This window comes from Crinia signifera, chromosome 4 (genome assembly GCF_055691185.1).
Source record: "Crinia signifera chromosome 4, ASM5569118v1, whole genome shotgun sequence".
NCBI lineage: Eukaryota > Metazoa > Chordata > Amphibia > Anura > Myobatrachidae > Crinia > Crinia signifera.
Genome location: NC_139220.1, coordinates 8,649,827 through 8,675,871, shown reverse-complemented (window position 1 = coordinate 8,675,871; position 26,045 = coordinate 8,649,827). Strand labels below are relative to the sequence as shown.

Genomic DNA, 26,045 nt, shown 5'->3' with positions numbered 1-26,045 from the left:
GAGGACTCACTGGATCTATGGTGGTGCTGGCTGTTCACATTGCAGCCAGGAGGGGGCACTCGTGTAAACTCCAGAGACGGCCGACATGTCCCAGCCTTCGGGCGGCCATAAATCCGCGCTGTTAAACAGTTACAGGTGGAGCGAGAACAGAACCCTCTGTACCCAGTCCCTGTACAATTCCACTCGCTGCTCAGTCTGTGCATGGCTGCCGGAAACTCACTGGTGGTCTCCCCGGGGTCAGACTCACGGAGGCAGCAATCTGCGAGTGTGATTGTAACATAAGCCCCTTACATACTATAGCATCTTCTATAGCAGTGGGGTTCAGTATTCCTCCGTCTGGTTGCTGTGGGACTACACATCCCAGCATGCCCAGCAGTTTCTCAGACTGTGGCAGGGCATGCTGGGATGTCCAGTTCCAGAGCATCTTGAGGGCCGCACGCTGGATATCCCATTCTACATATTCAGTGACTTTATTTGTTTGTTAGTTTTTAAATGACTCGTCTTTCCGTGTTAGTCTGACCTGACCTGGATTTTGCAGGTCAGTAGCAGTGGCGATGAGACAAGGACAGGAATCGTGTCCCATAATCTGTGCTTGAAATAAACAAAAGGTCATGTTAACATTGGCTGATTGATCTGAAATCCGTTTGCTCAGGGCCACAGTGGCTCTACAAGAGCCTTACGCCGGCCATGCATCAGAACCACCAGCACCAGCTTGAGATCCAGATTGTGTCGCGGCTTCCCAGACACGCACTATATATTATGCGTCATTTCACGGTGAGATTTACCATTTGATTTGGACTTAGTCCAAATCTAATCGGTATCACATGGACATCAATTGGAGATCGAACATGGTTTTAAGCTTTCTATTCTGATTCAATGCTGATGCGCGCTCCCGTTCAGCTGAAATCGAATTAGTCAAATAGTGAGACAATGACGATATAGTGCAGATCTGTTCTATATAGGGATAATCTAATGCGTGCGTTCGCTTGCCGTGCGATTCGATCCCAATCACACAGTGCACAGTGTGTACACACTATAATAAGTTTTATGGTAAGATCTGCAACTCCCAGCATACTGGTCGTTAGCAGCATCTTCACATCACAGGATCAACCTCACGACCCATGGGGAGGAACATCTTACCACCCTTCAAAATCGTGCGGTCCAGCCTGAAATCTTTGTCATATATGTCCAGCTTTAGACCGCCGTCATGGCTTAAGGTGTCCACACACAACGATTTTTGGTACTTGTTTCCTAGCACGGCCACAAATCTTATGGATCGTGTACCTTTAGTTAAGGTACACGATCCATAAGATGGACCCGATTTCCTTTGAAATCAGGTCCATTTGGCCGGCTAGGACAAAATATTGGGGGCATCGCGTCGGTCGGGACCGTTAACAATGGTCCCGACGCGACCGACGCGATGCCCGCGATTTCCCCATAGGCTTCAATGTTAAAAAATATTTTAACATTGAAATCGTGTCGGGAAAGGTAAAATATCGGGGGCATCGCGTCGGTCGGGACCATTAACATAGGTCCCGACGCGATGCCCCCGATTTTTACATAGGCTTCAATGTTAAAAGATTTTTTAACATTGAAATCCTGAAAAAATGTGAAAAATGTGAAATGGGCCAATATGACCCATTTCACATTTTAGATGTCCCCGTCGTCACCCCACGATAGACGCCAACCCGACGCCAACCCGAAGCGTGGCGAGCGCAGCGAGCCCGCGAGGGGCGGCGGTGCGCGTCCTCCGACCTTTTCATTCCCCTACTATCCACGTCGGCGTGGAGTTGAGAATAGAATAGTGTGGCGAGCGCAGCGAGCCACCGAGCCCGAAGCGTGGCGAGCGGACGCGGATACCTTCACAGGTAAACGCGTCCCTTCGCGGACTTCACAGGTGTCCGCGTCGCCACGGACACCTGTGAAGTCCGCGAAGGGACGCGTTTACCTGTGAAGGTATCCGCGTCCCCTCGCGGGGCTCGCTGCGCTCGCCACGCTTCGGGCTCGGTGGCTCGCTGCGCTCGCCACACTATTCTATTCTCAACTCCACGCCGACGTGGATAGTAGGGGAATGAAAAGGTCGGAGGACACGCACCACCGCCCCTCGCGGGCTCGCTGCGCTCGCCACGCTTCGGGTTGGCGTCTATCGTGGGGTGGGGTGTACGACGTGACATTTGGGGGGGTTGGGAATATTTTACAATGAATCCAATGTAAAATCGGGTCCCAGGGACCCGATTTACATTTCAATAAAAAAAAAATAATCGGGTCCAAAATCGGTCGGTCGCGACTATCGCATCGCATGCGATGCGAACGACCCGATTTTTCCGACACGACCACCCCGATGTAAATCGGTGTGGCCGTGCTAGGAAACAAGTACCCGATTTTTTTGCAGATCGGCCGATTTCTGACCGTTTGGGCAATTTTAGCGCAAAATTGCCCAATCTCGATCGGATGCGCACTCCTGCAGATCTTCTGCGAAATCTTCAGATCTTACATGCTGCGTGAAAGATCAGAATATTTCGCAAGAGATCCATAGGAACGCACATGGGGTCTTAAGCGGAAGTCTTTGGGGAAGATCTGCACTTTCCTGAAATCTTTTGTCCAGGACAGACAAAAGGTTTCAAGGCTATGCTCAGATCTTATGAGCGCAGATCTTTCTAGTGTGTGGGCACCTTCTATCACCGGGCTCTCTGCCATGTAGACAAAGTAAAGTCTAGCTAGAGATAATCTGGGCACCTAGTATAACAGCAACCAGAAGGGGAGCCGCAGCCGTTATCACCCTTATTCAGAGATTACGCACCTGTTTGGACAGTGATTCAATCTCCTTTATGTCAGGTTTAAGCATAAATGCAAATGACAGCCTTGGTACAGTTACTAACTAACAGGCCTGTCGGTGGGGTTAGTTCTGTACAGATAAAATACAGTCACCTAAATTGTTTTAGAAAGAGTCCCCCTATAATCCCGTTCCTTGGCCTGTACTAGGCGTACCCATATCAGCCTGCCCCCCGAAAGTAAAGAAGCATTGGGACTGTAGTGTGGACATTGTCCAGCCTGACTAAATATTACCACCCGTAATTTAGTGTACAGACTGCTGACTCGTTAACTGTTTCAATTTGCAGTTTGGGTTAATTAGTTTTGGTTAAAGCCTTGTTAGTTATTTATTGGGTGAAGGATGACTGTTCAGTCCCCTCTGTGCTGTGCCGGGAATCCTGCGGAAAGCTATGTGCCTGCCCTTAGGGTCACCACGTCCTCTTGCCCTCCTGGGGTATATACTTGGTGGGGCAGGATCCTAGACTATACTGTAGTTGCACCTTTTTTAGATTTTGAATCCCTCCGCTGGTCGAGTGGCTTTGATCCTCTATCGCTCCATAGAACATCTGGTTTCCATGGCAGCACATAATTGTCCTCTCTTAGGAAACTGGTTTGTGCATGTGGTCAGCCAGGCGTTGTGCCGCTCACCTGTGTCTGAAATCCGGAGCTGATGGTATCAGCGGCTGTTTGTTTATGCATGAGATGCGCTGCGAGGGGCTGGTTACCGGTAACGTGTAGATGAACCATTCTGGTCTAAAAGCAGATTTCCAGGAAAAGTGCAATCGTTACCTGGTGACGTGTAATCACAGCACGTGTTTACGTACAAAAATGAACAATATGTATGTGGGCGGTCCTTTGTCCTGGTGCACGCAAATAATAAGGTGACCATCGAATGTTTTCTCCTGCAGAGGAGGCATGCGTATTCATTACACATCCCCTCTCATGTCACCTAGAGGAATCTGGTGGCTGGGCGGGGGTTCAGACGGGCGCAGACTTAGGCACTCGGGCCCCATAGTACAAAACACACTCTGCTGTACATATCGCTCAGTGTATGGGCACCGTAAGGCCAAAGCCTGTTACACCTGTGACTCCTGCACACAGCGATTGCAGCTGGATAATACTCCTTTATACTTGTGTAACAATGGCCGCCGTCCACCAGTTATTGTTTCCTGCACGTGATGTTATGGAAAGATTTCCTCCGCTAATCCTTTAGCTCCAGCCCCCCTCTCTGTGTGATTTTGATTGGGCCACGGCTGAATGCTTCCCCAAGCTGCTGTCTGTCAGCCCCTGTATATGAGCCGCAGTCACACCATTATACGCTACACGATTTATGGCAGATTAGTGACCTGTCAGGTGCTGGGGGTCAGGGGGTTCCCCCTAATCTGTGTTTGAAGATTTGGTTTTACTCGCCACCTTCCCGTGGGAGAACTCAGTCCTGTGATTTGTGTCACTGGTCACATTACATAAGCTCATGCTCGGTCAGACCTCCTGTGCCAGAGCCACCGTATTTTCTGGTGACATTGTGAGCTTTAGGGAATACACAAATGGATTTTAAATGGCATAAATGAGGATTTGGGATAGAGCAAAGGTATTGAAAATGTGGCCCTCCAGCTGCTGTGGAACTACACATCCCAGCATGCCCTTCCACCGTTTTAGCATGCTCTAATAGCAGAACTGTGGCAAGGCATGCTGGGACGTGTAGTTCCATAGAAGCTGGAGGATTGCATATTGATAATCTCCATGGGATCCTCCGTGACCTATTAGAAATGACCTTACAGGTTACAGACGTGTGATTTATATGGGAATAGCCTGACTCTTCTGATAACGCCAGCTCTGAAACCTAAAATACTAATTCATCCCGTACGGAGAGGTGCACTAAGCTTGGTGTGCAGAGGCATGTAGACCCATGTAGATCCTGTACACCCTCTTCCCTGGTCTCCCACGAGCCAGTAGCTGGTCACATGGCAGTCCCTACTGTGTTAGGGACAGTGACCGTAGTATCAGCCAGCTTAGCTATTCCTGCATTGGCGATGGGTGTGGCGGTGAGTGTCTGGTGCATACGATGAATGTGTAGTGTAGAACATACAGTATATATTCAGGGTGGTAAATGTCGGCAGTACAGGTTGAGTATCTCTTATCCGAAATGCTCGGGACTACGAGCATTTCGGATAAGAGATTTTTCAGTTTTTTGGAATATATTATTTTAACATACTTACCTGGTCCCGTGGCGTCCTTCAGGATCTTCAGCGGTCCCAGGGGTCCATTGCACGAGTTTGCAGACATGCCGGTGATGTCACCCGCCAATGCTCTCCTGGGACCACTGAAGAAGATCCTGAAGGTTGCCGAGGACATCGGGGGACTTGGTAAGTATGAAAAAGGGGGCAAAATCTGAAATATTCTTTAACAAAAAAACGTATTTCGGATAAGAGGTCTCGGGACACGGGAGACTCGACCTGTACTGGGTTTCGTGTGCAAGAAAAACAGCTTCCCTCCCAGCTTCACTGTAGAGTGATTGACGGCTGGTTCAGTGCTTCCCAGTGACTTCACTGTAGAGTGATTGACAGCTGGTTCAGTGCTTCCCAGTGACTTCACTGTAGAGTGATTGACAGCTGGTTCAGTACTTCCCAGTGTGACTGTTAATCCTTTACATCTGCCTGTCGTTCAGTGTCCATCATGCTGCCGATGTCTCTGGCGCTCGTTGTCCTTCGTGCTGGCTGTCTCCCGCTCTTCCTTTGTATTGGTTATGGTTGCGGAGTTACAGTAACTTCAGATAGTTTGTTACGTGAGCCTGTATCATAGAATGGCGGCTTCTTCCAGTCTAGGAGAACATGTTATCTGGTGGGTAATAATGCAATGTAGTCTGGTGTGGCCTATACAGAACAGAAATGTGCCACTACAAATTCCAGCATGCCCTACCAGTTCGCTTCTGCCCTGTAGTGCTTGAAATTCATATCCGTAATGGCAGTAGAAGTAGTAGTCTCCAGATGATGGAAGAAGTCTCCCGTTGCCATGGAGACGAACCGTGGTGCGCCACTTCCGCTTCTGCCTAAAGCGTCATCAGCATCTCGCGTTTTGCTCGACCAGCAATCCACTGGGAGCTACCCGCGCTGCCCTCAGACATCAGCGGTCATCTGCCCCGCGCTGGCATGGGTGGAGGAAGCAGCGGCATTAATCCTACAGTCGTTAGACAGTACACAGCCAGCGGCCAGACACCTAGGGGCCCGATTCCAGACCACACGCTGCTCCTCCGGTACTCCTTAATATAAGAATATGCAGATCACTCGTAAGTACTGTGGGTATTTCGAATTGAGAGGAGGGGGACTCAGAAAATGAAAAGCCTAATCAAGGGGTACGGTAGAGAAAAAGTTTGGGAACCTAGACCTATTCTAATAGTTATTTCACTCTTCCCTCTTCTTTGCCCACTGGCAGATACACCCGAGGTGGCAGATATCTCAGCCATTGGGGCCCTGTAAGGTGACCGTCCTCTTCCACACGCTTGGGCGCTGCGCAGGAAGAGCAAAGAGCGTTACATCCGCACTATCTCAGTCACCTACGGTAGCATCTCCTCTCCCGAGCGCTTTCCCTTTAAACAGTGTTGTTGTTCTGCTGTCAGAGCCCGGCCTGGGTTCGCTTTCAGTACTTCAGGAGTTCAAAAGAAGGTCAGCTTTTCATGCGTCAGTAAATATAGCCACCTCCTGACACCACTTTACATCATGGGCCTTTCATGTTTATTGGCTATTAACCCTTTCTAATACCCGTGTGCCCGCTCATCGTCTGATACTGAGAACCTGTATGTTTTGTCGTTCCCCACATTGCAGTCAGTGTTGTGAGGCCACAGGAGGCAGTAGCCTGGCGTCCGTTCCGAGTCACGTACACTGGGAACGGACAGATCTAGTGGACTTTCACTGTATGTGGTGTATCGGTATTAATAACCAGCTACGTATACACATGCAGGAAACGTGGACGGGACTGCAGCAATCCACAGCCAATCCGTGTTCCCTGTGGTGTAAGTGGGTGGAGCCAAGTCAGCATGTAGCCAATCGAAGCACCTTAATGCCCACAAATGAGGTCCTTCATGGGCAGATCCCGCAAGGTTTGTGTGGTCATCCACATTACATCTAGAACACACCCCTTGGCATGGCCTAGTACAGGCATGTTTTCTGGGTTTCGGCTGCGTGATCACATAAGCTGTGACCTGGACTGGCCTGTTTAGATAGAAGTCTCATCTGTCAGTCTGTCATGGACGTCTGGTGTAATGTGTACCCAAGCTTATTTTCAGTTTACATTGCACCTATCCTGTGTTACGCAATGCTATGCAGAGCATATGGAACATTCCCAGCAGTGCTTGCCACAGAAGCTTACAGTCTCTCATATTGTAATTCTGCTCTGTGGGGAAAAAAAAACCCAGATGTGAGGTCCCTGGTCAGAATGTAACCTATGACCTCACGGATAAGAGGCGGAGCATCGTACTGCCAGTACGCACTTATCCCGCCTGCGGTGAAGCCTCCTCTTTCCCTGGTGTACACCCAGCCCTGGCTGCGTGACCTTGTGTGCTAGCTGGGTAGGACGCATCTATATTGCATCGTAAACGTGACTCCTGTTTTATATTCCTGGGGACATCTGTACGTATCGCTCTTTAACGCTTCGTGCTCTGACTTCCTCTCGCTACATCCACATGTCCAGTACTAAAGTTAATGTAATCCCAGCGGTCGGTCGGATTCTTTGGAAACAAACATGTTTTGGTCTTACAGGGGAACTGTCCAGCTTGGTCCTGTTCCAAACTGGTGAGGAATAACGAGCGCAGTAACGAGTCTGCTGTGTAGAACTGGCCTCTCGTCCTGTACTTCCCTTGCCCAGGCTCAGGCGTGCTGGCTAGCGGAGGGAAGGCTTACAGTAGTTACTTATTAGGGATCTCACCCCATATTCAGTCTCCTCATTGGGGAGAGTCACACTAGCAGAGTATAGGGGGGTGGGGGGGGGGGGGTAACGTGAGCAGACGGGTGTGTTCTAGAGGCTGGGCAAGGTTGTGTCCTTCTGAGACAAATCATAATAAAGCGGTTGTGATATTGCCGGCACTAAATACTTCTCATAGGTATATAATCCAGCGATGACAGTGTAGTGATCGTCTACCTGGCCTGTATTGCTGGCTCCAGGGAGTGCAGCCGCTTACTGATCAGTAGATCCCAGTCTATGACTGTGCAGTCCATGACTAGGTGCTTACATATCATTGTGGCTGCAGTCATTATAGGAAGTCCATTGGAGGCTAGCAATAGCTATATGGGGCGCAGGAGACCTGCCGCCCCTGGCCTCCGGTGGCCCGCCGCCCCTGGCCTCCGGTGACCTTGGAGGCGTCCTGGAGACAGTATAATAGTGATAACCATTCTCCAGCATGTACAATGTATTGTGTCACTATCTGTGCAGAACAATGAGCAGTTACACTGTATCACATCTCCGCACAATGGACCTTGGTGACTGTGGGAAGAACTGACTCCTGACTTTGCTATATTCACACAATGACTCCCCTTATTGTTACATAATATCATCTGACACACACACTCAGTCTTGTGACGACCCGGGAACCCCTCTGTGCCACCCAGCCTCGCCATGCATTAGATTATACAACAGATTTAATAGGTCCTATGCAAGACGGGCACCCCGCTTATTGGGGACCAAGTGGCTGCATATGGCAAACTGTGGGTGCAAACTGTCTTCCCGGGACCCAGTCATCCTCTGGCCTGGGCATTCACCTGCCTATAGGGCAGGGCTGGGCAATTGCGGCCCTCCAGATGTTGATTAACTACACATCCCAGCATGCCTTGCATCAGTTTCACCATGGCCACATAGCAAAACTAATGCAAAGCATCCTGGGATGTGTAGTTTATCAACATCTGGAGGGCCGCAATTGCCCAGCCATGCTATAGGGGCTAGCTGGGTCCCGGTCATCCTCTGGCCTGGGCATTCAGTGGTCTATAGGGACTAGCTGGGTCCCAGTCATCCTCTGGCCTGGGCATTCACCTGCCTATAGGGGACTAGCTGGGTCCCGGTCATCCTCTGGCCTGGGCATTCACCTGCCTATAGGCACTAGCTGGGTCCCGGTCATCCTCTGGCCTGGGCATTCACCTGCCTATAGGCACTAGCTGGGTCCCGGTCATCCTCTGGCCTGGGCATTCACTTGCCTATAGGGACTAGCCGGGTCCCGGTCATCCTCTGGCCTGGGCATTCACCTTGCCTATAGGGACTAGCCGGGTCCCGTCATCCTCTGGCCTGGGCATTCACCTGCCTATAGGGACTAGCCGGGTCCCGTCATCCTCTGGCCTGGGCATTCACCTGCCTATAGGGACTAGCCGGGTCCCGTCATCCTCTGGCCTGGGCATTCACCTGCCTATAGGGACTAGCCGGGTCCCGGTCATCCTCTGGCCTGGGCATTCACCTGCCTATAGGGACTAGCCGGGTCCCGGTCATCCTCTGGCCTGGGCATTCACCTGCCTATAGGGACTAGCCGGGTCCCGGTCCTCCTCTGACCTGGGCATTCACCTGCCTATAGGGACTAGCCGGGTCCCGGACATCCTCTGGCCTGGGCATTCACCTGCCTATAGGGACTAGCTGGGTCCCGTCATCCTCTGGCCTGGGCATTCACCTGCCTATAGGGACTAGCTGGTTCCCGGTCATCCTCTGGCCTGGGCATTCACCTGCCTATAGGGACTAGCCGGGTCCCGGTCATCCTCTGGCCTGGGCATTCACCTGCCTATAGGGACTAGCTGGGTCCCGTCATCTTCTGGCCTGGGCATTCACCTGCCTATAGGGACTAGCCCGGGTCCCGGTCATCCTCTGGTCTGGGCATTCACCTGCCTATAAGGACTAGCCGGGTCCCGTCATCCTCTGGCCTGGGCATTCACCTGCCTATAGGGACTAGCTGGGTCCCGTCATCCTCTGGCCTGGGCATTCACCTGCCTATAGGGACTAGCCGGGTCCCGGTCATCCTCTGGCCTGGGCATTCACCTGCCTATAGGGACTAGCTGGGTCCTGGTCATCCTCTGGCCTGGGCATTCACCTGCCTATAGGACTAGCTGGGTCCCGGTCATCCTCTGGCCTGGGCATTCACCTGCCTATAGGGACTAGCTGGGTCCCGGTCATCCTCTGGCCTGGGCATTCACCTGCCTATAGGGACTAGCCGGGTCCCGGTCATCCTCTGGCCTGGGCATTCACCTGCCTATAGGGACTAGCCGGGTCCCGGTCATCCTCTGGCCTGGGCATTCACCTGCCTATAGGGACTAGCCGGGTCCCGGTCATCCTCTGGCCTGGGCATTCACCTGCCTATAGGGACTAGCCGGGGTCCCGGTCATCCTCTGGCCTGGGCATTCACCTGCCTATAGGGACTAGCCGGGTCCCGGTCATCCTCTGGCCTGGGCATTCACCTGCCTATAGGGACTAGCCGGGTCCCGTCATCCTCTGGCCTGGGCATTCACCTGCCTATAGGGACTAGCCGGGTCCCGGTCATCCTCTGGCCTGGGCATTCACCTGCCTATAGGGACTAGCCGGGTCCCGGTCCTCCTCTGACCTGGGCATTCACCTGCCTATAGGGACTAGCTGGGTCCTGGTCATCCTCTGGCCTGTGGAAAGCACCGTTTTGTGGACATGGTCTATCCTTGTGCAGCCCGTGGGCTCTGGCTGCCTGTGGCAGTACAGGATACAGGGACCACTTCCCACATCTTCTCCAACATGGTCATCTAAATGCGATGTGTCCCATCAGTGGTGTACTGATCCCTATGCTGTGATAGGCAGTATTTAATATAGGGATCAGTAGCGTTACACATGTGACCATTATCTGTTAGACGTGTCTGCAGGGATTGTGCCCATTTACACTGCTGCAAACAATAGTTGTGTGCGTTCTCCGTATCTGCTGGTGATTGTCTGTGAATAGAGCAGCCGGGGCTGTCCGGAGGGGCTATCGCCTCTGCTAGGCTCCCTACAGTATATTTAAGGCTTAGGATACAAACAGATCCTCTCTATAAAGCTGCTTGTCTCCCATTGTGACTGCACAGTAGTCAGTGGTAGCTGAGGAGGAGGAGATTGTCCAATGGGAATGTGATTCCACCTGTGTGCTGGGGCTGTTCTGCATAGGGCTGTCCTTTTATACCTGAACTACCTCCCACCCTCCCTCGCTGGCTGATGGACTCTGCAGGCAGAACAGGCTGTTTTCCTCGCTGATCTCTCAGATCCGGAACAATGTCCAGCTACCATCCCGACTGCAGCTTGCTGTCCAGTGTGCGGTGAGAGACTCTCCACACGCATTGCCCAATGGATTATACATGGAAGGAGTTCTGCCCTGTAATCCTCATTGTGAACTCGCACTGTTGCTGCTGTTCCCTGGACTGTCCGGGTAGTAAGGTGCGTGACTGCGCTGTTGCTGCGGTTCCCGGGACTGTTGGGGGGAGTAAGGTGGGTGACTGCGCTGTTGCTGCGGTTCCCGGGACTGTTGGGGGGGGGGGGGGGGGGGAGTAAGGTTGGTGACTGCGCTGTTGCTGCGGTTCCCGGGACTGTTGGGGGGGGGGGGGAGTAAGGTGGGTGACTGCGCTGTTGCTGCGGTTCCCGGGACTGTTGGGGGAGGGGGGGGGGGGGGGGAGTAAGGTGGGTGACTGCGCTGTTGCTGCGGTTCCCGGGACTGTTGGGGGGAGTAAGGTGGGTGACTGCGCTGTTGCTGCGGTTCCCGGGACTGTTGGGGGGGGGGGGGGGGGGGAGTAAGGTGGGTGACTGCGCTGTTGCTGCGGTTCCCTGGACTGTTGGGGGGAGTAAGGTTGGTGACTGCGCTGTTGCTGCGGTTCCCGGGACTGTTGGGGGGGGGGGGGAGTAAGGTGGGTGACTGCGCTGTTGCTGCGGTTCCCGGGACTGTTGGGGGGGGGGAGTAAGGTGGGTGACTGCGCTGTTGCTGCGGTTCCCGGGACTGTTGGGGGGGGGGGGGGGGGGGGTAAGGTGGGTGACTGCGCTGTTGCTGCGGTTCCCGGGACTGTTTTGGGGGGGGGGGGAGTAAGGTGGGTGAATGCGCTGTTGCTATTGTTCCTTGCAGTAAGGTGGGTGACTAAGCTGTTGGTATGGTTCATGGGACTGTCCGAGGGAAGTAAAGCGAGTGAATGTGCTGTTGCTGCTGTTCTCTGGACTGTCTGAGTAGTAAGGTGGGAGACGCTGTCCTGGGACTAAGGTGGGTGACTGAGCTGTTGCTGCAGTTCCCGGGACTGTCTGGGTAGTAAGGTGGGTGACTGAGCTGTTGCTGCAGTTCCCGGGACTGTCTGAGGGCAGTAAAGCAGGTGACTGAGCTGTTGCTGCAGTTCCCGGGACTGTCTGAGGGCAGTAAAGCAGGTGACTGAGCTGTTGCTGCAGTTCCCGGGACTGTCTGGGTAGTAAGGTGGGTGACTGAGCTGTTGCTGCGGTTCCCGGGACTGTCTGGGTAGTAAGGTGGGTGACTGAGCTGTTGCTGCAGTTCCCGGGACTGTCTGAGGGCAGTAAAGCAGGTGACTGAGCTGTTGCTGCAGTTCCCGGGACTGTCTGAGGGCAGTAAAGCAGGTGACTGAGCTGTTGCTGCAGTTCCCGGGACTGTCTGGGTAGTAAGGTGGGTGACTGTGCTGTTGCTGCGGTTCCCGGGACTGTCTGGGTAGTAAGGTGGGTGACTGAGCTGTTGCTGCAGTTCCCGGGACTGTCTGGGTAGTAAGGTGGGTGACTGAGCTGTTGCTGCGGTTCCCGGGACTGTCTGGGTAGTAAGGTGGGTGACTGAGCTGTTGCTGCAGTTCCCGGGACTGTCTGAGGGCAGTAAAGCAGGTGACTGAGCTGTTGCTGCAGTTCCCGGGACTGTCTGGGTAGTAAGGTGGGTGACTGTGCTGTTGCTGCGGTTCCCGGGACTGTCTGGGTAGTAAGGTGGGTGACTGAGCTGTTGCTGCAGTTCCCGGGACTGTCTGAGGGCAGTAAAGCGGGTGACTGAGCTGTTGCTGCAGTTCCCGGGACTGTCTGAGGGCAGTAAAGCAGGTGACTGAGCTGTTGCTGCAGTTCCCGGGACTGTCTGGGTAGTAAGGTGGGTGACTGAGCTGTTGCTGCGGTTCCCGGGACTGTCTGGGTAGTAAGGTGGGTGACTGTGCTGTTGCTGCGGTTCCCGGGACTGTCTGGGTAGTAAGGTGGGTGACTGAGCTGTTGCTGCAGTTCCCGGGACTGTCTGAGGGCAGTAAAGCAGGTGACTGAGCTGTTGCTGCAGTTCCCGGGACTGTCTGAGGGCAGTAAAGCAGGTGACTGAGCTGTTGCTGCAGTTCCCGGGACTGTCTGAGGGCAGTAAAGCAGGTGACTGAGCTGTTGCTGCAGTTCCCGGGACTGTCTGGGTAGTAAGGTGGGTGACTGAGCTGTTGCTGCAGTTCCCGGGACTGTCTGAGGGCAGTAAAGCAGGTGACTGAGCTGTTGCTGCAGTTCCCGGGACTGTCTGGGTAGTAAGGTGGGTGACTGAGCTGTTGCTGCAGTTCCCGGGACTGTCTGAGGGCAGTAAAGCAGGTGACTGAGCTGTTGCTGCAGTTCCCGGGACTGTCTGAGGGCAGTAAAGCAGGTGACTGAGCTGTTGCTATGGTTCCTGGTACTGTCCGAGGGGAGTGAGGTGGTGACTGCGCTATTGCTGCAGTTCCCGGGACTGTACGGGTGGGGGTATGGTCATTAGGTCGACACCATTAGGCCGACGGGGAAAGGTCGACAGGTCATTGGGTCGACAATGTTTAGGTCGACAGTCAAAAGGTCGACATAGGGTTTTTCACTTTTTTTTTGAGCAGACATGTGCCGACAGGCGGTATTTCATGCCCTACCATCCACTAGGGCAGTGGTTCCCAACCCTGGTCCTCAAGTACCCCCAACAGTGCACGTTCTCCAGGTCACCCGGCAGCTGCACTCATTTAGGCACATTTTAAAAGATCCACAGGTGGAGCTAATTATGTCACCTGTGATTCTGTGCGGAGACCTGGAAAACATGTACTGTTGGGGGTACTGGAGGACCAGGTTTGAGAACCACTGCACTAGGGCATGGCGGGAGAATAAAATAGCGCGCCGAGCGCAGCGAGGCCCCGTGCCCGACGCATTGCGAGGGGATGCAGTGCACTTGAAACTGTGTCCATGTCGACTGTTGACATTCAGGTAAAAAAAAGTGAAAAACCCCATGTTGACCTTTTGACTGTCGACCTAGACATTGTCGAACTAATGACCTGTCGAACTAATGACCTTTCGCCCTATAACCATGTTGACCTTTCCCCATGTTGACCTTTTCCCATGTCGACCTAATGACTGTTGACCATCATGCTGCAGACCAAATGATCCCAACCCGTCTGGGGAGTGAGGTGGTGACTGCACTGTTGCTATGGTTCCTGGGACTGTCCGAGGGGAGTGAGGTGAGTCATTAGGTCGACAGTGAAAAGGTCGACATGGGGGTTTTTTTTACTGTTTTTTTTACCTGAACACAGTCGACATGCACACAGTGTCAAGTACACCGCATCACTCGCTATGCGTCGGGCACGATGCCTCGCTACGCTCGGCACACTATTTTATTCTCCCACCGCACCCTAGTGGATGGTAGGGCATGAAATACCGCATGTCGGCTCAAAGAAACAGTGAAAAACCCAATGTCGACCTTTTGATGGTCAACCTAGACACTGTCGAGCTAATGACCTGTCGACTTAGAACCATGTCGACCTTTTCCCGTGTCGACCTAATGACCGCATCCCAGCAGGAGAACACACAAGGTCATAACTAGATGGCTCCAATTTTGATCATCTCTGAAACATTTGCTATTATAATTGTTTTATAGGATTTGTGTGAATGTTATTCTTGGCGCTTATATAAAGCACTTATAGTATTCGGCCCCTTCGGACACAAATCGTCTAAAGTCTAAACCGTGCCGCATCCTTTTTTATTTTAAAGACTTAAACCGCGTGTAATCCCTAGAGATTGGTACGTAGAGTCCTTGGGTTCCAATGCAGCCTGAAGCCAACACCACTGTGTACCTATATGACTTTTGCCGCATTGTTAGAGCTAAAGTAGGTGGCTACCTAAAAAGCGCAGGGTGTGTATGAGCCCCAAGTGATAGGGGCCCGGATCTGGTCTATAGGCGAGTCAGCCAGGGATAAGGTGTCTATATGTATAATAGCGGAGTGTGTGCAGGGGCCGTGCCGCGTGCTTAGTCCAGCACTAATACGCCTGCTGGTTGCGGGGCTGGGCCGGGCCGCTGTACGGCGGTCACCTTGGGCTGCTGCCGGTGTAATAAGGTTTAGTTATTACACGAGGAGCCTGAGAATCATTTACTGGAGCTGCGGCTGACCGTGCAAATCACCTGTAATGAGTGCTATTGTTTCCATGTCATGCGCCCTCTGATTCCTGTGCTTCCATTTCAGGGCGTGAAGCCAGCCAGCTTCGATAAGGTCGCCATTCCCGAGGTGAAGGAGATCATAGAGGGATGCATCCAGCAGAATAAAGATGAAAGGTGACCATTGTGTAGTAATAAAGTACAACGCGGCTCTTATAGTGTGGTGTGTGACCTGTTGTTCAGTGCGCACGCGGTCTAGCCTGTGGAATGGTAACCGCAGCACAGAGTATTTTAGCTTGACCCGCTCTGATCTGTTCACGTGTTGCTGACATGGGAGAGGGGCTATGCTGATATTGGAGATGGAAGGCTCAGGGGCTAGGTGGGCAGGGGCTAGGCGGGCATGGGGGGGGGGGGCGGCCAGAGGCCTGCGTAATCTGCACTTCTATAAGAAATGACCCCAGTCTCCTGTGGGACTGGTGTGGGGAGATTGCGGTATTACACATCTGTGTGTGACACATAGGGCTCATGCAGCCGGCTTGTGTACACAATGCATCATTCTTTTGATTCGATCTGTCATCACAAAAGGTTTAAGAGCATTAAGTTCCCATTCTTACAATGCCTCCCAGTGACCCTCTGTCCTCCCTGATATATAGGGATGCAGTGGTGGATCGATGCCCCAGCCTCATTTAGCAGTTTCCAAATTATGGGGGGGGGGGGGGTTGTAGGGTTTTGTGCTACCAGCTAAAATTGCACAAGCACGGCGCCCTCCTGTGCCCTTTGTGGGTTATGAGGGGGGGGGGTGACGTCTCCTGTATGGCCGTACAGCGCCCTCCTGTGCCCTTTGTGGGTTATGGGGGGGGGGGTGACGACGTCTCCTGTGTGGCTGTACATTACTGACATTGCGCTGTTGTTCATTGTACAGATACGCCATCAAAGACCTCCTGAACCACGCCTTCTTCCAGGAGGAGACTGGGGTGAGGGTGGAGTTGGCAGAAGAGGATGATGGGGAGAAGATCGCCATCAAGCTGTGGCTGCGCATTGAGGACATCAAGAAACTAAAGGGCAAATACAAGGACAACGAGGCCATAGAGTTCTCCTTTGACCTCGAGAGGGATGTTCCTGAAGACGTAGCGCAGGAAATGGTGAGCGCCGACCGCTTTCTCTCCCTGTGCCTTACATCTGTGACGACGGGGGGGGGGGGAGACGACGACACTATACAGGTCAACGGAGCAATGTGAATAATCCACGGGTCACTGAATGAGTGGTGCAGCCACTCTTGTAATAAACTGGTATATGAGACACAGCTGTAGTGTTGGTGCGAGCAGATCCCCGTTCTTCTCTAGGCTAAATGTTTTATTCCATTTCTGCTCTTCTCTATGGAATACCCCCTGGTGGACCCTCCAGTCTTGTCTGTCTATAACACTGTATTACTCCCTACATTAGCAGTTCCCAACCAGCCTGTAATCACTCTGCATCCATTGCTGAGCGCAAGTTCCGTTCCCTTTCACTGACCCAGGCGGTCATAGAGTGCTAGCTGAACCCCTCTTTCTCTCTCTCTCTCCCGGCCAGGTGGAATCCGGCTACGTGTGTGAAGGGGATCACAAAACAATGGCCAAAGCAATCAAAGACCGAGTGTCGCTAATCAAACGCAAGCGGGAGCAGCGACAGCATGTGCGGGAGGAGCAGGAGAAGAGGAAACAGGAGGAGAGCAGCCAGACGCAGCAGGCGGATGTGCAGCCTCAGAGCCCCCCTCTAGGCACCGGCAAACCCCCTGCTGCCTCAGTTCCAGCACCCACATCCACCGGCCCGGCGGCCGCCCCTTCCTTGCAGGTGGAGCCGGAGGAGCCGGAGGCGGATCAGCATCTGCAGTATCAGCAGCCCAGCGTATCCGTCACATGTGAGTGTTTATCTGTGCAGCTGCCTAGGGTCAGGCATTGATCTGCAGAGACAGTAATAGTCATAGCGGTCTCCTTTCGTACTGACCTGTGTCCTGTTCTCTCCCCTCTCAGCGGATGGCACGGTGGACAGCGGACAGGGCTCCTCTGTGTACGCAGAGTCTCGTGTCGGCAGTCAGCAAGCTGTATCTTATGGCTCTCCGCAGGATCCCGGTCTGGCCCCCAACACTGTCCCTGCATACAGCACCCCGAGCGTCCAGGCCGGAGTGCATCCGGGGGGATACAACACCTATCTGGGGGTAAGAAGGCAAATATTACAGGCGCATTGTGCGTTTAGGCTGCGGGCAGAATATAAGCAGCGGCGCAGTGATTTCTGCAGCGTTTCATGTCTTCCTTTCATTGCTAGAACAGTACATGGAGATATGACGTTAGATCTGAGAATCTGCCATTTCCTCTGCTCACCTTGTAGTTCTGTTGGGATCTGTGGGATAATAAAGTTTAGTTATAATATACAGTAGATGTAATAAGCGATCCTATTTAACCCTTGGTAGACTGTGCTGCATGAGATTCCCGCATCGTGCCCCCCCCTCCCCCGTTAGCTTTCCGTTATTTGCCTGATGCACTGCACAGCCCGTGGCCTCTGCATCCTTATATCCTGTTCCCTTTATATTGGTTTTTATACCATGTTTTTTTGTTAGTTTGGAATGTGTTTACGCAGTATGAACCGTCCTACAGCTCCCTATGTACTACACGCAGTCCCTCGTGTAGATGTCGGACAGCTCCCTATGTACTACACGCAGTCCCTCGTGTAGATGTCGGACAGCTCCCTATGTACTACACGCAGTCCCTCGTGTAGATGTCGGACAGCTCCCTATGTACTACACACAGTCCCTCGTGTAGATGTCGGACAGCTCCCTATGTACTACACGCAGTCCCTCGTGTAGATGTCGGACAGCTCCCTATGTACTACACGCAGTCCCTCGTGTAGATGTCTGACAGCTCCCTATGTACTACACGCAGTCCCTCGTGTAGATGTCGGACAGCTCCCTATGTACTACACGCAGTCCCTCGTGTAGATGTCGGACAGCTCCCTATGTACTAGACGCAGTCCCTCGTGTAGATGTCGGACAGCTCCCTATGTACTACACGCAGTCCCTCGTGTAGATGTCGGACAGCTCCCTATGTACTACACGCAGTCCCTCGTGTAGATGTCGGACAGCTCCCTATGTACTACACGCAGTCCCTCGTGTAGATGTCGGACAGCTCCCTATGTACTACACGCAGTCCCTCGTGTAGATGTCGGACAGCTCCCTATGTACTACAGAGTCCCTCGTGTAGATGTCGGACAGCTCCCTATGTACTACACGCAGTCCCTCGTGTAGATGTCGGACAGCTCCCTATGTACTACACGCAGTCCCTCGTGTATGTCGGACAGCTCCCTATGTACTACACGCAGTCCCTCGTGTATGTCGGACAACTCCCTATGTACTACACGCAGTCCCTCGTGTATGTCGGACAGCTCCCTATGTACTACACGCAGTCCCTCGTGTAGATGTCGGACAGCTCCCTATGTACTACACGCAGTCCCTCGTGTAGATGTCGGACAGCTCCCTATGTACTACACGCAGTCCCTCGTGTATGTCGGACAGCTCCCTATGTACTACACGCAGTCCCTCGTGTATGTCGGACAACTCCCTATGTACTACACGCAGTCCCTCGTGTATGTCGGACAGCTCCCTATGTACTACACGCAGTCCCTCGTGTATTTCGGACAGCTCCCTATGTACTACACGCAGTCCCTCGTGTAGATGTCGGACAGCTCCCTATGTACTACACGCAGGCCCTCGTGTAGATGTTGGACAGCTCCCTATGTCTTACACGCAGTCCCCCGTGTGTATGTCGGACAGCTCCCTATGTACTACACGCAGTCCCTCGTGTAGATGTCGGACAGCTCCCTATGTACTACACGCAGTCCCTCGTGTAGATGTTGGACAGCTCCCTATGTACTACACGCAGTCCCTCGTGTAGATGTCGGACAGCTCCCTATGTACTACACGCAGTCCCTCGTGTAGATGTCGGACAGCTCCCTATGTACTACACGCAGTCCCTCGTGTAGATGTCGGACAGCTCCATATGTACTACACGCAGTCCCTTGTGTATGTCGGACAGCTCCCTATGTACTACACGCAGTCCCCTTGTGTATGTCGGACAGCTCCCTATGTACTACACGCAGTCCCCTTGTGTATGTCGGACAGCTCCCTATGTACTACACGCAGTCCACTCGTGTAGATGTTGGACAGCTCCCTATGTACTACACGCAGTCCCCTTGTGTATGTCGAACAGCTCCCTATGTACTACACGCAGTTCCTCGTGTAGATGTCTGACAGCTCCCTATGTGCTACACGCAGTCCCTCGTGTATGTCGGACAGCTCCCTATGTACTACACGCAGTCCCTCGTGTATGTCGGACAGCTCCCTATGTACTACACGCAGTCCCTCGTGTAGATGTCGGACAGCTCCCTATGTACTACACGCAGTCCCTCGTGTATGTCGGACAGCTCCCTATGTACTACACGCAGTCCCTCGTGTAGATGTCGGACAGCTCCCTATGTACTACACGCAGTCCCCCTCGTGTAGATGTCGGACAGCTCCCTATGTACTACACGCAGTCCCCTCGTGTAGATGTCGGACAGCTCCCTATGTACTACACGCAGTCCCTCGTGTAGATGTCGGACAGCTCCCTATGTACTACACGCAGTCCCTTGTGTATGTCGGACAGCTCCCTATGTACTACACGCAGTCCCTCGTGTAGATGTCGGACAGCTCCCTATGTGCTACACGCAGTCCACTCGTGTAGATGTTGGACAGCTCCCTATGTACTACACGCAGTCCCCTTGTGTATGTCGGACAGCTCCCTATGTACTACACGCAGTCCCCTTGTGTATGTCGGACAGCTCCCTATGTACTACACGCAGTCCCCTTGTGTATGTCGGACAGCTCCCTATGTACTACACGCAGTCCCCTCGTGTAGATGTTGGACAGCTCCCTATGTACTACACGCAGTCACCTTGTGTATGTCGGACAGCTCCCTATGTACTACACGCAGTCCCCTCGTGTAGATGTTGGACAGCTCCCTATGTACTACACGCAGTCCCCTTGTGTATGTCGGACAGCTCCCTATGTACTACACGCAGTCCCTTGTGTATGTCGGACAGCTCCCTATGTACTACACACAGTCCCTCGTGTAGATGTCGGACAGCTCCCTATGTACTACACGCAGTCCCTCGTGTAGATGTCGGACAGCTCCCTATGTGCTACACGCAGTCCCTCGTGTAGATGTCGGACAGCTCCCTATGTGCTACACACAGTCCCTCGTGTAGATGTCGGACAGCTCCCTATGTACTACACGCAGTCCCTCGTGTAGATGTCGGACAGCTCCCTATGTGCTACACACAGTCCCTCGTGTAGATGTCGGACAGCTCCCTATGTACTACACGCAGTCCCCTCGTGTAGATGTCGGACAGCTCCCTATGTACTACACGCAGTCCCTCGTGTAGATGTCGGACAGCTCCCTATGTACTACACGCAGTCCCTGGGTGTAGATGTCGGACAGCCCCCTATGTACTACACGCAGTCCCCCGTGTGTATGTCGGACAGCTCCCTATGTACTACACGCAGTCCCCCATATATAAAGGCCCATGTCTGCAGGTTTGCTGCCTCTGTATTACTAATGTCTACCTGATGTACACTAACTGTTAGGACTGTGAAGGTTAGCCAGGTCGCATGCTGTAATATAACAGGCAGGAAGATGAGGTTTCCGATCACGTATAGGCTGAATATTACAGGATCCAGCCCTCTCGTAATGAGACCTTATTAAGCCAACAATGCAATGAATGACTTTGTGCAGATTAGCTGCTGGGAATGTCACTGACCTTCTGATGTCTCACCCCCGGCTTATAACGTGTTAATCTCTCCGCTAATGGACTCTGTGAACTGACGCACCTGCATAGGGTGACCATAAATGACCGTAAATATGTCTAAGCCGGTCCCATATCTGCCTTTATGTCTGGACGGATCAATGGGACTCTGTCTGCAACTACGAAACATCAGGAACCAAATCCACTCACCACCCTGAGATTCTCTGTGATCCAACGCCACCTAGTGGTAAGCCAAGATAACACCAATCGGTCACTTTATTTAGGGGCTATAGCACCTTGTCTTGTTAGTCACTTAGGTACCATGTATCTGTTCCCCGTGTGAAATCCAGGTCTGTCTTGGCGTCTCCTTACATAATCATACGTGATCTCTAGTGTCGACTAATTCCATTCTATTCATTAACCATGTAACATTAACCATCACCAAACCTGCAGAGCTTACACTCCTCTGCCGCGATTCATCCCGGCCGCCCAGCACCGAATGTTCAGTTTTTTTCATTTCATTATTCATTCACTTACATTGTTTCTTTTATGTTGAGTTTGTTTTACGTGTTTTATCTTTTCTCCTGTAGCCCCGCCGAGGTCGTAGCATGTCAGTCTGTGTCCCCATCTTCCCTACTGCTGCCCTATCCCTCCCCAGTGCCCCCTGCACTCCTCCTCCCCATGTGCGGTCAGCACCCGCTTCTCCGTCTTGGACATCCCCTGAGGAATCCTTTGCCGTAAAGCTTTCTAAGGCTCTAGAGAGCATCCTGCCCATGCAGACCGCCAGCACCCGCAAGCACCACCGGCGCTGCAGCCTGCCCACCCTCTCTACCAGCCCTGTATGTGTTGCCCTGAATCTCCTGGCATGGCAGATAAGTTACCATTAAATTCATGCAGCCAGACGCGCGTTTCGCAGTAGAGTGGGGCACACACAGATCGGTGTTGGTTGGAAGCGGAAACTTGAGAGCAAGAAGATAGCGATTCCCTTGCCAGCGGTAGTGCTGTTCAGCGCAGACACCATAGCTGTAGGTGTGTGCGTATTCCATTGGGTCTGTGGGTGTATCATGGTAACGCTGGGTAATATTACTGTAGGTCTACTGGCCCATGATAGATATTATGTAATCTCTGCACAATCTAGCAGTGTTATCTAGAACAACCTTGCAATGCTCTGGCCGCAGACAATGGTGGATTAATAATCCCTGCCAGCTCTCCCTGTAGGAGGCCAGGAACCGCTCCCATAATACTCCTGGTTCCCTTTAGCATTGCTCTACGCCTTGTTCTACACCCAAAACAGCATCCTGTATAAAACAGTACAGGTGTTCTTACTCATGCTGCTATAGTGACCCTCCCCTAGTCCTTCCTCCCGGACAACCCAAGTTACTGTTAGTGCTCCAGTTTCTGCTTCCACCGAACACCCACCGGTCTTACTGTCCTGGTATTAGAGGCTGCATTAATGGCTCCGCTGCTGACATCTTTGCCGGTGCCGATTTATAGCTGTATGCGAATACGTTTGCAGCTGCCAGTTATAATGTGCGCATCTCTGCTGATGCTTCCATGGAATTCCAAGCGTGTGTGTGCAACTCATAGATCCTTTGAGTATTGACTATCTCGGTACTTATGTAATATCTGGGCTCCCGTTTTTCTTATGAGACCGCGTCCCCTTGCGGGGCATGCTGCGCTCGCCACGCTTCGGGCACGGTGGCTCGCTGCGCTCGCCACACTATATAAAATCAACTCCATGCGTAATTGGATAGTAGGGGTATGAAAAAATGGGGTGCATTTAACATGGGAGTCCAGATAATACATAAGTACCACTATCTCTTACTGCATATGGGATCGGGAGGTGCAGCCTGAAAGATTTGCGCTATGTACAGTTTATCGATAATCGCTAAACATCGTGACTGGCGTCAACTGTGTACAACGGTGAATCTGGAAAGTTTTTTTCTTTCTTCCCCTGTCTAGACTGCTATATACTGGCAGTATAGGTAAGCGCTGCGTATTAAGCAATTCCGGTATTGTATACAATGCCCATTATACAGGGTTACTAAATAAGAAATAGACACTTTCAATGTTTTGTGTAAACCAAAGTATTATTGAAATAGTCAAATTTACATGGATGTGTATGTGGTCTGTCATGCCAAGTATGTAACACAACTGATATTGATACAATAATGCAATGGTCTACCGGTGTGGCAGCCATTTTGCTTACAAGACGTAATAGTCGCTGGCGTCATGAACAGCTGCAGGTGTCCTAAAATCTTTCATCCCAGCTGTCCGATGTTTTCTGCTCCTCCCACTTCCTGTAAGTGTAAACGGTCTGAAGCATCACATGACAGCTGTAGAGTGGTGACGAGGACAGGCCCTGATGTGCTTAGAACAAGTAGGATTATTATGAAAATGACGGCTTCTGAAATGTACTTCCACTTTGAGCTGTGACAGTTTATACTTTCACTTCGAGCTGTGGCAGTTTTTAGCCCACAAACTCCCCACCCCTCCCCCCAGTCCCTATCTGCTCCTACCTTCAATCTGTCTTCGCAGCTCCCTCTCTCCATATCCAGAAAATTTGAAACAGAGCAGTGTCCCTGCAAAAATAGCTTTCACTTTCTGCTAAGGCGTGTTTTAGCACAAAGTGGTAATTTGGTTCATTGGGTGGCCTCTAGTGGTCAGTGGCAGTGCTTCACCTCATAGAGGTGAGGAGTAATTAGCTTTTTATTTATAGATATACTGTAGATCAGCGGGGGGGAACCTCCGGCCCGTATACGGCCCCCGCAGCCGGTCTGTCCGGCCCGCCCGGCGGCTGCGGAGGGAGTCAAGTACAAGGGAAATCTCGCGAGAACTACCGACCTCTCGTGAGGTTTCCCCTATACTCCCTGCACAGCCGTCGGACCACACAGACTGGCAATTCCTAAACTACGGCAGCTGCCGGAGCGTGGGACGGATCCGCAGGTAAACTTGTGTTTTTTTTGTTTTTTTTAAAGCCCGTGAGGCATTTTTCCCCTATACAAGCGGCCCTTGTCCCCAAAAAGGTTCCCCACCCCTGCTGTAGATAGATAGATATTGGTTGGTTGGACAAAAAGCTCACACATAGAAAGGGGTCATAGAAACTTGGCATTGGCTACACATCCATGTAAGTATTTTGTATGTATCAATAATACTTTGGTTTATATAAAACATTGTCTGTTCCTTTTATAGTGCCCCGATAGTATGGCGTGTATGTGTTTGCAGATATTTGTTAGCGCAGCGTCTCTGATGGCAAAGCATGTCCCCGTTAATGCAGCCTATATGCGCCCGCTGGCACAGCATGAATTTAATGCCCATGTATGTTGTCTGTCGGACCCCTACCCACTCCTCGTTGGTGAATGTAAGATACAGTGCTTGTTCGTCTTTCTCCTATTGTCTAAATGTCTCACCTTCCTTATCTCGTCCATATTAATGCAGCCCCAGTCCGTGGCACATCCAACACTACCGGACTCGCCGCTATTTTTCCCGAGCATTCATGAGCGCCCCATGTCCTTTTCTCCACCGCCCACCTTCTCATCCCCAAAGCTGACCTCCACACAGAGAAGGAAGAGCACCTCCTTCTTGGAATCTCAGGCTCGCACTGGCCAGCCACACCTGAGGACCGTGGGGCCGAGTCCTCTTGCGCCCGGGATGGACGCCGTGAACCGGAGGTCAGATGGAATGACTGTACTGGGGTCTTCTGCAGATACCAGCCAAAGGCACCAAAGCTTTGACAGAGCAGTGTTTGTAGATGGGAGGCCGGTCGCGGGAAGCGATGCCTCCGCGAGACCGGTGGAGACGGTGTACTTAGCTGGCTTACCTTACGCTGCACAGAGTGAAGCTTTTGGCGCTGCGGCTGGTCCTGGGCACATGAAAGATCCGATGTTGGTGCAGCTGGGCCCTGTGTACGACTATCAGACTGGACAGAGTTACATCGCCCGCCCGGTGCAGAGCCTGAGGCTGGAAAGTGGGTTAAACCAGCCCTCGCCGCTAGGCAGCATGTCCGCCCCCGTGACCTCCGACGCCCACATCATGCTCCATCAGCTGTTTGTCCCGCAGTCTGCTCCTCCGGTCCTTACCCAGGGCAGTGAGGGCCCCCAAGGGTGTGTGTTTGAGTTCCATGTGCATTCATCCGGGCCTGAGGGTGCGGTGTACCTGCCGCACCGAGTCTACCGCGCACGCCGTGGTTCTGCTGAGGTAGAGGAGGCTCCGCACAGTACGTTGCTGCAGAGCCGTCTTCAGACTGTGACTGAGGAGCAGTGCAACCACCATGTTCCGGAGCCGCCGTCTTCCCACCGATACAATGGGTCAGAGGTCAGCTCCGAATACTCCAGCGACTCCTCCCAGAGACATTCGTCAGACCCTGGAGATTATCTGTCCCCGCCACCAGCGGCCAGCTCGGACCTCTCCGTCATGTACACACAGGCACTGTATCAGGAGCCGCACGTCTTCTTCTGCTTCCCCCAGCCTGGAGCGGCCTTCTCTGCCCAGCCAGCGGTGTATAACCCACAGGTTACTAGATGGGACATTATCTCTTACATGTCGGCCGTTCCTGCGGGAACCGTGGACATTGCTGTGCTGTAATACCTAAGACGTGCACCAGTTCTCTGCATTAGTTACTGTGATCACATTTGGCCACTTGTATAATACCAATAGAATAGTAATCATACATTTCTGTTACTGTCTCATCCGCATTTCCATTCTATTGGCCAATCCTGGGGTTCCTGTCCTGGTAATAATTATATTATCCCCAATATTCGGTCCTTTGTGTAGGTTGTCACTGTACCCCAGAAGTGTTCTGCTTATTAGGGAGCAGTTTTATGTCTCTCTGGGGGGGTTATAGATACCAGGGAGTACCGAGGAGGCGCCTACTCCTTTACTAGATAACGAGGGGTCAGTAGTGCAGGGGCGCAGTTCCGTCGGTAAATGGGTCTCGTGATACCATATAGACTTCCTAACAATCCGCGCATGGATCTGCCTGAGATTATATGTATCCGCGGACCTCCTGTATAGATGTATATAACTGCAGTAGAACCACGATGCAGGTATACTGGTTGTGTACTAACAGATGTGTTATTGTGAGTGTTGTAACCTGTGTCTTCTTACTCCA

General features: G+C 52.4%; 2 protein-coding genes across 15 annotated transcripts in view; both read left to right on the top strand.

The window, feature by feature from the left end:
• Window positions 1-26,045, top strand: part of WNK1 (WNK lysine deficient protein kinase 1) — a 94,518-nt gene that overhangs the window by 43,470 nt on the left and 25,003 nt on the right. For 13 of the 14 annotated variants that reach the window (XM_083180967.1, XM_083180975.1, XM_083180963.1 and 10 more), the window contains 4 exons: window positions 15,213-15,301; window positions 16,047-16,266; window positions 16,694-17,021; window positions 17,134-17,318. In XM_083180967.1, the coding sequence (XP_083037093.1) occupies window positions 15,213-15,301; window positions 16,047-16,266; window positions 16,694-17,021; window positions 17,134-17,318 (822 nt within the window). Of the gene's footprint in view, window positions 1-10,395; window positions 11,200-15,212; window positions 15,302-16,046; window positions 16,267-16,693; window positions 17,022-17,133; window positions 17,319-26,045 lie in introns of those variants that run through there. The other variant, XM_083180974.1, reaches the window with a different exon arrangement.
• LOC146073634 (uncharacterized) lies at window positions 20,485-26,038 on the top strand. The gene is made up of 2 exons (XM_083180976.1): window positions 20,485-21,182; window positions 24,374-26,038. Exons 1-2 carry the CDS (start codon window positions 21,081-21,083, stop codon window positions 25,517-25,519), a joined length of 1,248 nt encoding a protein of 415 aa, XP_083037102.1. The 5' UTR covers window positions 20,485-21,080; the 3' UTR covers window positions 25,520-26,038.